This window comes from Ascochyta rabiei, chromosome 1 (assembly GCF_004011695.2).
Source record: "Ascochyta rabiei chromosome 1, complete sequence".
NCBI classification, from domain to species: Eukaryota; Fungi; Ascomycota; class Dothideomycetes; order Pleosporales; family Didymellaceae; genus Ascochyta; species Ascochyta rabiei.
Genome location: NC_082405.1, coordinates 556222 through 568091, shown reverse-complemented (window position 1 = coordinate 568091; position 11870 = coordinate 556222). Strand labels below are relative to the sequence as shown.

Sequence of the window (11870 nt, the reverse complement as noted above, 5' to 3'; positions counted from 1 at the left end):
TAGGAAAGAGGTAGGCCCAAGTAGGGCCTGTAGGTGTCAGCGTCCAACACTTTAACTAAAGCAGTTATTATAAAAAATTGTACTACAAAATTATAGAGCAAAATAAGCGCTTTTAAACAGTCTATATACTGTAAGATTTTAATTAAAACTAGTAGGGTTATAGCAGTTATTGTGTAAATCCTAGGTTGTTACTACGTAGGCCTACGTAACAACTGCTCTAGCTCTACTAGTTCTAATTAGAATCTTACAGTATATGGACCGTTTAAAAGCGCTTATCTTGCTCTACAATTTTGTAGTACAAAGTTTTGCAATAACTGCTTTAGTTAAAGTGTTGGACGCCGACACCTACAGGCCCTACTTAGGCCTACCTCTTCCCTACCTCTACCCCTACCTGTAACTCTTACAGTAAAGCAGCTATTAAGAAATTTTGTACTAGAAAGATATAGAACAAGGAGAGCGCTTTTAAACAGTCTATACTCTGTAAGATTCCAATTAAAACTAGTAGAGCTAGAGCAGTTGTTACGTAGGCCTACGTAGTAACAACCTAGGATTTACACAATAACTGCTATAACTCTACTAGTTTTAATTAGAATCTTACGGTATATAGACTGTTTAAAAGCGCTTGTTTTACTCTACATTTCTGTAGTAAAAGGTTTTACAATAACTGCTTTAGTTAAAGAGTTACACGCTGACACCTACCCTACCCAACCTCTACCTAACCCCTACCTGTACCCTATGTAGACCCTACCCTACCCCTACCCCTACCCCATGTAGACCCTACCCTACCCCTACCCCTACCCCATGTGGACCCTACCCTACCCCTACCTGTACCCTATGTAGACCCTACCCTACCCCTACCTGTACCCCATGTAGACCCTACCCTACCCCTACCCTCTTAGCATAGAATTAGCGTGGGTAGAGGTAGGGTAGGGTAGGGGTACATCACGTGATGTACCCTACCCCTACCTAACTCCTACCCTTTTGCCACTGTATACAGAGCAACATAAGGCTAGCAAGTTTAATAGATTATTAGGGCGTTAACAGCACGTAGTTGTAGCAGATTTAGTTTATAAGTACTAAAAAATTTGCCTATCTATTCTATTATAGACTGCCTAATTAGGTAAGGTGCTAACTTAGCACATGCTACTCTTACAAACACTAAAACCTTGAAATAATAATTAAAAATAGATATTTGCTGCTGCAATAAAGGTGTACGCATTGTTTAGGGAGCGTAGGGATTACAGGCTATGCAAAATTGTAGGGCGCCCTACCTAATGTTGCATTGCGCGTTATCTAAACTTTTCCAGGCCATGCCGCCTTCTGTTAGCTCGCGGCCAGAGAATCGAATTTTTACGGTATTCATATACACACGTGACCTAATAGTTTCTTTGGTGAAAGCTTTACAGGAACTGTTCCATCAATACTACACAAGCCACAACCGTACGCTTCGGCTCAACGGCTTGTGCCACTAGACTTTGGCAGCAAGGTCATGCAGAACTTGTCGTGAACGTAGGAGGCGTAGCAGTCACAGAAGTACCTAGCCAAGCTGCCTGAGCCCCTATTGAGCACGCGAAGAAGCGCAAAGGCTTGTCCCTCTCCACCCCAAGGCCATTACCAGCTCCGTGCGTGCTCTTTTGTCATGTACGCGCCAATGAAGAGCCGTATTATCGGCGGAAAAGGCGCGGTAGACCGTACACAAGACTTCACTCTCTTGGCATAGCGTTCCGAGTTGCCGATAATTACCTAATGGAGCGTCCATTTGAAGGGCGTCAAGGCTACAAGGCGGAAGTCGGAATGTTGATAACCTTCCAACCTTCCTTTAGCGATGTAGATGCCAAAGTTGCCAATGTTCCCAAGGGATTGTTCGATGCTCGAGAGCTCGGGAGGCTGTTTTCGAAGCTATCGACAGGTCCGCTGGTAGACGCAAGATACGGAAGAGAACTTTTGTTATCTCTGGCTTGCCACGCTGGAGCCATGCGGGGAAGTATGGAGGGCCGTGAGCTGGTGTATAAGATGCTCTGGAGCACGTCAAGGGACTGGTCGAACCTTGACAGTCCTGCTACGTGGCCAAGTACTATCGAATTTGCGTATATTAACATTCGACACAACTGCTAATCATGGGCGAAATCGAGGAAGTCAAGGATGGCAGAGTTGTCCGTGAGACTTCGTCAAGCTCCCCTTCCGATCTTTCGCCTCAGCCAACTATCGACGAGGGAGAAGCTCAGAAGAAGAAGACGTTGTGGCAGAAGTTCATAACACCCGGATCCGTGCTGCAAATCATCGCTGCGGCATTGTTTGCCATTGCCATTGGTTTGATCGTGACCACTCAGGTCTCAGACATACCAGATGCAGCAGTTGCGCTGCTCGCTATCCCGGGCCAGCTTTGGTTGCGCGCTCTGAGGGCTGTCGGTGAGTGACCCCTAACATATCCCGGATTCTATTTACTAACAGTCAACAGTACTCCCCATGATTGTGACAGCAATGATCATGGCTGTCCAGCGCCTCCGTACCATGACCCAAGGTGGCGGCAAAGCCGGCAAACTCGCTCGCTGGACAATTGGTTATTATCTTCTTACCACCATCCTCGCAGTTGCACATTCATGCCTCCTCGTCGGCCTCGTCTGGTCCAAGCTCATGACCGTAGTTGGCGGCGAGCAACTGCAAGTCGACGAAGCAGACCAAGAAACCATTGACGAGCGTGAAGCTTTCGCGATTCATGAAGTTGTTGTCGACATGTTCTACTCCCTCGTACCCAACAATGTCGTCAATGCCATGGCTACGGACAGCCTCCTTGCGGTGCTCGTCACTGCCGTGGTCCTCGGCTACTGCATCAAACCCGGCAGCGCACTCATCCGCGCGATTGAAGAGATCGAGCAGATCATCATGGAGATTATCACAGTGCTCATCTGCCTCGCACCGATTGGTGTTTTTTTCCTCATCATGCCGAACCTGTTCCGTCTAGACATTGCAGAAATCGGCATCAATCTCGGCATCCTAATCGGCGGCACACTTTGCGGCATGATTTTGCATCTCTTCGTCCTTATACCCATCATCTTCTTCGCGATGACGAGGAAGAACCCGTACACGCTGTGGATACGCTGCAGTCCTGCCTGGATCACAGCGTGGGGTACAGCGTCGAGTGCTGCGACGCTGCCTGTGACCATCCGCTGTGTGTTGGCGCAGGGCGTACCGGTTACCGTCACCAAGTTCGCCGTTCCCCTCGGCTGCCTCATCAACATGGATGGAACGGCAATCTACTTTCCCATCGTCGTGGTGTTTCTGGCTGCGATGCAGGGCATCACGCTTAACGCTGCCGACTACATCGTTGTTGTCCTTCTCTCGACACTCGCCTCAATCGGCACCACACCAATCCCCAGCTCCAGCTTGGTACTTGTAGTCATGATCTGCGGTAAGTCTCTGCAACTCCGATACTCAACAAGACGCTGACACACTCTAGGCTCTATCAACGTGCCTGTCACAGGCATGTACGCTGTCGTTGTGGCCATAGACTGGTTCCTCGACCGCTTCCGCACCATGGCCAACGTAAGTTGCGACACTTTTGCCGCTGTCATCGTGACCAAGATCACGGGTATTGTGGACGATCCCGAGAACGAGCTTGCAGATGCGCACGCGGGGACATCCCACGGGGTCGCTGAGATGGATCCGAATACGCTACGCGAAACTCACGGTAATGGAAAGGTGTGATGAAATATTGTCCGTTAGATACAGGTAGTTGTACCGTGTCCGTGCGCGCAACGCCCAGAGTCGCGCAACGCCCGACTCATCTAAACTACGCCATACTTTAACGCGTTATATCTTAACAACTATAGCACCTATTAACAAAGCGCTTACAGTAATTAATGCGCTAGAACTATGTAAAAAACTTATATATTAGCATTTTACTAACAAGTTTAGCGTTAATTACTTAACTCTGTCCTGCTAACACTAACGCGTACAGGCGTTAACGTACTCCACGGGCGAGTCGGACACACAGGCGAGTCGGACACTCAAATTCACACCAAAAATCACAATTCTTACACCTTAATATCTCTACAACCACACAATAAAATTGTCTAGAAATTTAAAATCTATGCTGCATCTATATAAAAATAAAGAGTCTAGAAGCACTAAGCTCTATTATAGATACACATAGAGGTATTTACAAGTACGCTAAAATAATCCCTGTATTTTATATCTTACTTACTAACTTCTACATTAATAGGAGGAAAGCTAAGCGCTTCTATAGTCTTTATCTTTATATACATGCAGCGTAGTATATTAATTTTTAAATAATTTTATTGTGTAGTTGTGGAGATATTAAGGTTTAAGAATTATGATTTTTGGTGTGAATTTGAGTGTCCGACTCGCCTGTGTGTCCGACTCGCCCGTGGAGTACGTTATAGGAGACTAAGGATATTAATTAATAACAGCTTAACCTAGAATAAGAGAGAGAGCTAATAAAGTATATAGATGTGCTTACTAAGTGTTATTTACTACCTATATAAGATATAATACAGAATTTTGCTTTATCTATAGCCTAAAATCTAGTCTCTAATAGCTAGGTTACTTACTTTCTCTATAACTATAATAATAAGCTTACCTTATAATAGACTAATACTATAGATGCTACCTGTTACTTAGCTAACTTATACACTAAATATAAGCTCTACTTTAACCTTCTATAGTAGAAGATTACTAAATACTCTGTTAAGAGCTGCTATATATATAATATAGATAAGAAGGGCTTTATAATAGGAGTAGTAGGTAGATTAAAATAGGTGTTTAGTAAGCGCAGATAGGATAAGGGGGAGGTTAAAGCAACGCTTTAAGATAGTAATAGAGAGTAGATTTTAGTGCTAGTATGTACCTATGCTAATAGAAGTGTATTACTGCTAGGCCTTATCTATCTAGGCAAGGAAAAGGTAGTATAATTAAGCTGGGTTAAGAGTATAGAGCTAGGAAAGCACTTAGTCTACTTTACTACAACCCCTACTAGCTAGACTAATAACAACATTAGCCTTACCTAGCTTAAGCAAGTGTTTAATTGCTACACTAAGAAGAAAGCACAGAGATCCTATTAGCTTTTAATAGTAGATAGCCACAGATTATACCTAACACTTAATTTTATTAGGTACTGTAATAATAATTAGATTCTAATATATATCCTTCCCTCTTACTTAACTTAAATAACTTAGCTACTAGATATAGTTAACTTTAAGCCTCTATCTACAGCATATAAGAAGGAGCTTGCTTAGTTTACTAGGGATAGCTATAGGAAGGTCTCTGTAAAGAAGGGTAACTTCTTTAATCTATTTTAGGCTGCCTAGGTGTCTACCTTTACAGAAAAGCTAATACTTAAAGGCTTTAAAGCTACTAGTATCTTACCCCTTAACCCTAACAAAGTCCTTACTAGGTTTGCTAACAACGTAGCTAAGGCCTTAGATACGTTATTATCTAACTTATACTATAGTAGAGAAGACTAGCTTAAAGTATAGTTACTTATTAGGTTAGTAGTAAAGGATAAGCGTAGTAAGGAGGTAAAGAAGCTAAGGCGCTTACTCTACTATATCTTAATCTAAAACAGTATACTCTATAATAACGTATAGGGTCTTAAAAAAGCACTAGATATTAAGAAGAGGTAGAGTAAAAAGCCTAAAAAGCTAGACCTCTAACAACAGCAGGAGTACTATAGTAGTGCTGTGTTTTAGTCCCCTAGCAAGTAGTATAAAGCTAAAAAATGCTATAATATATTTAAGCACCTAAAGATAGAAGAAGAGCTTAAGAAAATTAATAGGAAGGAGCTTATATACGCTAACAAGCTAGTTAAAGAGAAGAAGAAGAAGGAGAGGTATATAGTGTAAGAGGCAGCTAAGGTAGTACATAAGAAGAAGAAGGCTAACATAGCAAATTAGAGAGCTATACATTAGGCTAAAAAGCAGCGTTAATAATAAGAGCGTAATACTGTAAAAGCTATAAAATTGCCTTAAAAGAGTAAGAGGAAAGCTTTATAAGTAACTTAGCTAAAAAATTATTAAAAACATAGTCCTAGGGATAATGTTAGTAGTTGTAGTCCCCTATTACTGTCCCTAGCTCCTCTACTTAAAACTACATTACATAGCTGTAACGTTAAGTTACTAGCAAAATTTAAATAGTACATCTTTTTTATAAGTAATTAATTAACGTATTTAATAGGTGAGTTAGCTACACAGGCAAGTCGGCCACTCTGCTAAGACCACACCAACATTCTACCCTATTATGGCTTACATTAGCCTACATTAGTATTATTTATAGTAGTACAGTATATAATATTATTTAGTAACACCTTCTTTAGGCTTTTTATACGTGCGTAAGTTATGCCCTATATTGTGGCACTTTTTATAGTGTCTTTAGGTTACCTTACCTCCTTTAACACATACTTGCTTCCTTACCTTCTTACTATTACTACACGCCCTAAACTTAGTTAAAGTAGTTAATTAAAGGCCTTCCTTATCTGTTAGGACTTTCTTCTGCTGTAACTGCTTTCTTTTATGCAATTTACGTTACATAGCAGCCTTATTTACTGCTTAAAGCCTAGTAATCTCCCTTTAAGCTAACACTAGCTTATACGCTACTATAGCTACGCCTTTAGTAAGCTTTTTAAAGGCCTTAACTATTAAAGTTAGTAAGCTGCTTGCATGCCTTTAAATCCTCTCTTAAACTAGTGTTAATTGCAACCCTAATTGCAGGGTAGTACTTAGGGTTTAGGACTGCTAGGGCTTATCTTCTACAGTAGGTAGCAGTAGGGTACGTAGGCAGACATTAAGACCTATTATAACCTGTTCTAGGTTAAAGGGGACTATTCTAGCGCCTTAGAAGCCTTCTTAGATATTGCTAGAAGTAAATGTCTCCTTATAGGCGTCTATAAAGCATAGTAGGAACTTAGTTTTAGTAATATAAGTAATATAGTTGCGTATAAGATTCTTAGCTTAGCGCCTATATACCTTCTTTAGAGGGGCAAAATAACCTATATCTAGTAGTTATAAGAGGTAAGATAAGTGTAGAGGCATACACAGTGTAATAATCTTTGCTTCCTTACAGTATTATTAGAAGTTAAGGGAGTTATGGCTCTTGTGGCTATTAATAAGGAGTAGCTAGTGCACTCCTTAGGTGCGCGTCTTTGTATAGGCATTAAAGTGCTTTAACCAGTCTAGACCAAGCTTGTTAGTAGTCCATCTGTTCTTAGAGACTCTAATAACCCAGTTATAGGGCAGGTTGTCCTCTTTATACCAGGTAGAGAGGTAGTTGCAGCCTTTAAAGATAATAAAGGGTAGAATAGCCTACCCTATGCTATTAATGCCCTGTATAACTGTTGTCTACTCTTAATTGCCCTACTATACTGCCTTTAGCTGTCCTTAACGCTCTAAACCTATAATAACTACTTCTGCAGATATCTAGCCTATTATAAAGCCTGTCTTATTAAAGTTATATATGTTATTATCCTAGATGCTATACTTAGCTTTAACATTTGCTATAAGCCTAAACTAGCCTTATATAATCTCTAGATCCTTATAGAGGGCTCTCTTATAGTTGTACTTGCAATTAAACTTTACTTTAAGGTTAGGGCAGCACTTAATAAATATATTAGGCTAGTTTATGCTAACATGGCCTATATTATGCTTAGCACGTAAAGAATTAGCTATATTAGCTACAGCAGCTAGCTAAGGGGTAAATCCTTATACATCTAGCTTAAGAATGTACTTAGTAATTACATCCTCTTTAGTCTAATCTATATTCTGTTAACTTGGTGTATAATTAGCTTATATAGGTTATCCTATATATTAATTATATAGTATACTGCAAGGCGTGTTATATATGGCTGCAGCGCGTTATATAGTAAGGTTTACGTCTTGTTTAAGTGCCTAGAGCGCAAGCTATATTACAGCCTCTTTTAAGGGCGTAGGTTTATATTATTGTTAAGTTATTGCGTTATAAGGTAGAATGTTGGTGTGGTCTTGGCAGAGTGGCCGACTCGCCTGTGTGGCCGACTTACCTGTTGAATACGTTACTACTACACTATAAGATCCTGTAATAATAGCTATTGTAGGTAGTTATACAACCTTATCTATTTTTAAGCGTTAAGGTGGTTTCTGGGCGTTGCGCGACTCCGGGCGTTGCGCGCACGGACACGGTAGTTGTTGAAGAAATATTCATGTCAAAATTTAATTGCATCGCGAGCTGTAGCACCCAGCTTTTCCACTCTCAACAGCGACAGCTACGACTTAAGATCAAATTGAGCAAACAAGAATGCACCAAAGTACGATACTTTGAATAAACAAACCCAAAGCGACTTGTCAGCGAATAAGAGCATTTATCGGTACTGCTGAAGGCCTCTAGCATAATTACTACTACTCTACAGTCTCCACAAATAGGTTGCAGTCTTATAACATTGTTTTAAAATCTGAATCGGTCTGCACAACAGGATTAACTACATCCCTTGTGTTGACGGGCTATTTGCACGCGTCCGGCTCTAGTTGCTACATGAGGGGTCCTCTATCGGTAGGTTCACTTGGCATACGTAAATAGAAAGCAGACGAAGATCAGAGGGATAAGCCAACGAGCTGGATAGCGATAGTTTTTCAGTATACCAATTTTGGTCTGCATAAATAGGGAAGTAGTGAGATACGTAGGTAGTCACACATCGATATTGTTTGACATGAAAATGGGGTGAATAAGTTGCAAGCGCGTCGTACACAGGCAATGAAGTCATCCAGTCCCAGCCTCCTCACCTGTTTCTGTCACCTTCCACAATATTACTACACACCTTCGCGCGTCGCCAGATCGATCATCGTATCATGACTGTAGTCCGATGCTTCTTCCTTCCATAAGCAGATAGTATACCGCTGTTTCGCCCAAACCACAAGCGGAAGGTCGATTTGCCAACCCCGCGCTTTCCCCAGCAATGAGACCCCTACGAGGCAGCGAAACACCGCAAGCCAAAACCCAATTATGTCCACGCTGACCATTCAGAAAGCCCTGATGCTTAACCACTCTTATCTAGCTCAAGCTCATGCCTCTTTCGGAGGTGCTCCTGGTCGTGTTATTGTACATCCCGGTCAATCACTGCAATCCTGCATGGATGGCCGTCTAGATTCAGCCTTATCATAGGACAATATATTAAACAGATGCAATACCAAGACGACGTGCTTCTGAACTTCCTGGCATAGCCTTGGTGCCGGCAGCATTCGGATTGAGTACGGCAGGTGCGATGCCCGCACTATAGACGACTTGAAGCTCGGCGCACGACCGAGAAGGTTAGTGCTTGCAACTTGTATATAAGTCAGGCCCGTGAGCGACCATCATTGTCCTCACCAGCTACCTCCTTAAGCAGCTCGGATGTACTTCGCCATGAAGTTCCTCGGCGTTACTCTTGCCTCGTTGGGGCTTGCCTCAGCCGCATCGGTTTCCAACAAGCAGAAGGTCAGCTACGACGATTGGAAAGTCTTCCGCGTCAATGGACCCTCCAACACCGCCAAGTTCCAAGAGGTGGTGAACAAGCTGCAGCTCGATGTGTGGAAGGGCAAGCCGTCATCTGGTGATGTAGTCGACGTCTCAGTTGCACCTGAACAGCTCTCAGCATTCGAGGCTGCCACGAAGGATTTTGAGACTAAGATAATGCACGAGAACTTGGGCGCATCTATCTCTGAGGAGAACACTTTCTCTACATATGCTGGTATGCATGCCGCCTCTTAAAAGTTGTCGTTACTAAACATTCGACAGCCGGCGCTGCGCCCAGTGCTACATGGTTCAACTCATACCACGCATTGGCCGATCACTACCAGTGGATCTCTGACCTTGCAGCTGCGTACCCCTCAAACTCTGAGGTCATCTCCGCAGGCAAGTCGCTCGAGGGACGTGACATCAAGGGCATCCATATCTGGGGTAGCGGCGGCAAGGGCTCCCAGAAGGCAGTCGTTTGGCACAGCACTGTGCACGCCAGAGAATGGATTACAACCATGGTCAACGAGTACGCCGCGTACCAGCTGCTCACCTCCACGGATGCTACAACTGCCGCCTTCAAGAACAAGTACGACTTCTACATCTTCCCTGTCGTCAACCCGGACGGCTTCTACTTCTCACAGAACAGCAACCGTCTCTGGAGGAAAAACCGGCAGACTACCCCGACAGCCTCCTGCGTCGGTCGTGACATCAACAGGAATTGGCCGCACAAATCTTGGAGCCAAGCTCAGGGAGCCAGCTCCTCGCCGTGCGATGAAGACTACAAGGGCCCTGCTGCCGGCGACGGTGTCGAGACCAAAGCGCTGAAGGCTCAGCTTGACAGCCTTGCTGCAGGCAAGGGTATCCAGCTCTACATGGACATCCACTCCTACTCTCAGCTTTGGATGTACCCCTATGGCTATACTTGCTCTGGAACGCTTCCCAACTCTGCCAGCTACGCCAGCCTTACCAAGGGCGCTATTGCTGCCGTCAAAGCTGTCCATGGTACAACTTTCACTGGTGGTCCCATTTGCAACACCATCTACCAGGTGAGCGGTGACAGTGTCGACTATGCGATCGAGAACGCCAAGGCGAAGTACGCAATGACTGTCGAGCTCCGTGACACTGGTACATACGGTTTCGTTCTGCCTGCGACCCAGATTTTGCCTAGCAGTGAGGAGATGTGGGCTGGTCTGTCTTACTTGTTGAAGAACATGACTTAAGCGTCCAACGAAGGCGCCGCAGATCTTGCTGCAAATTCTACGGTACGTGCAAATGGCAAGTAGGATTAAGGAAGTATGTCATTATTGATAGTCTTATAACAATCACCTCACGCTACTATCGACTATGTCACTTCTACCCCTTCCCAATATCGATTGTCTTGAGACCCGCCTTCTCCACCTCCTGCATTAAACAGAAGAATCAAGGCTCATCCTGCTGAGAAACTCAAGCTGCTTACATGCAGTAGTAAGATCGAGCGCTCTTGGCATCGAAGGAGCCTGCACCTGGGCCGCCCGAATGGACCACGTCGCCCTGGCAATCATTGTTCCTAGTGACATCAGCACTGTTCTCACCTACACAACCATCACTGAGACCGCAAAGGCTTCACAAAAGACTTACTTGAAGACCACACAGACACCGCAGTACTGGTTGGTGCAGCTGCTGTAGTGCTCGTCCTCGGCGAGGGTGTTGCACTTGTTCACGGGGACGGAGGTGCGCAACTCGCGCAATTGGCCACCCTCTTGGAGGACGCACTTGCCGCAGTAGGAGCCTGGCGCCCAAGGCTGGGTCTCGCGAGCGATGAGTTGAGAGTTGTGAGCGGGCTCAGCAGGAGCGGCCATGGCGAGGGTAGTGAGGCTCATAAGAGCAAAGATGGTGGTGAGGTACTTCATTATTTATTGGACAACTGGCTATCGGTGGTAACGTATTGATATATGGGTGTGAGGGAGAAAGTTGAGAGGATGTTAGATGTGAAAGAGAAGAAGGTGGTGAGGGAGATGGTGCAGTCTAGATATGGTACTGAGGCTGTGTTAGCGAACAAAGAGGAGTGGGAGGGCGTTTGCTTGGGGCACAGCACTTCACTTGACCGCCAATTAAGCGCCGAACTGTATCAGGTGAGTGCTCAGTAAGTCACTTCGCCTGCACAATTTTGAGAATTTTCATGTTAATGTTTACTGTAATGTCTTGCATGTCTACGAACGGAATGTGAAATCAGTCAAGGATGAACACGGCCCTACCCTGCTTTATCATGCCACGACTGCTAGCATATACGTGATGGAAGACCGCATGGCATCACAGTGGTCCTTAGCATGCACACATGAGACCAACGTTCTAATGCTTTTACTGCGCTCACTAAAGCTTGAGCAACTACGAATACGCTCTGTGTACCTTTCAGA

The 11870-nt window shown here is 44.1% G+C and overlaps 3 protein-coding genes across 3 annotated transcripts, besides 15 other annotated features; 2 read left to right on the top strand and 1 right to left on the bottom strand.

The window, feature by feature from the left end:
* Positions 1-333: part of a dispersed repeat that runs on past the window's edge.
* Positions 7-742: a dispersed repeat.
* Positions 365-401: a tandem repeat.
* Positions 743-801: a tandem repeat.
* Positions 802-893: a dispersed repeat.
* Positions 894-907: 14 nt separating this feature from the next.
* Positions 908-937: a tandem repeat.
* A 1180-nt stretch (positions 938-2117) lies between these two features.
* On the top strand, positions 2118-3705 carry EKO05_0000149 (uncharacterized protein; the record flags this gene model as incomplete). The annotated part of the gene is made up of 3 exons (XM_038936537.1): positions 2118-2409; positions 2459-3409; positions 3458-3705. The coding sequence occupies 3 exons, from the start codon at positions 2118-2120 to the stop codon at positions 3703-3705; spliced, it is 1491 nt and encodes a 496-aa protein (XP_038802688.1).
* A 31-nt stretch (positions 3706-3736) lies between these two features.
* Positions 3737-3959: a mobile genetic element.
* A 3-nt stretch (positions 3960-3962) lies between these two features.
* Positions 3963-4400: a mobile genetic element.
* Positions 4401-6179: a mobile genetic element.
* Positions 5827-5894: a tandem repeat.
* Positions 6161-6241: a mobile genetic element.
* Positions 6176-8044: a mobile genetic element.
* Positions 7146-7312: a mobile genetic element.
* Positions 8042-8170: a mobile genetic element.
* Positions 8045-8060: a mobile genetic element.
* A 1214-nt stretch (positions 8171-9384) lies between the features above and the next one.
* Positions 9385-10697, top strand: EKO05_0000148 (uncharacterized protein; the record flags this gene model as incomplete). Its single annotated transcript, XM_038936826.1, has 2 exons — positions 9385-9709; positions 9757-10697. The coding sequence occupies 2 exons, from the start codon at positions 9385-9387 to the stop codon at positions 10695-10697; spliced, it is 1266 nt and encodes a 421-aa protein (XP_038802687.1).
* Positions 10698-10929: 232 nt separating this feature from the next.
* On the bottom strand, positions 10930-11366 carry EKO05_0000147 (uncharacterized protein; the record flags this gene model as incomplete). The annotated part of the gene is made up of 2 exons (XM_038936415.1): positions 10930-11023; positions 11095-11366. 2 exons carry the CDS (start codon positions 11364-11366, stop codon positions 10930-10932), a joined length of 366 nt encoding a protein of 121 aa, XP_038802686.1.
* Between the last annotated feature and the right edge of the window lie 504 nt (positions 11367-11870).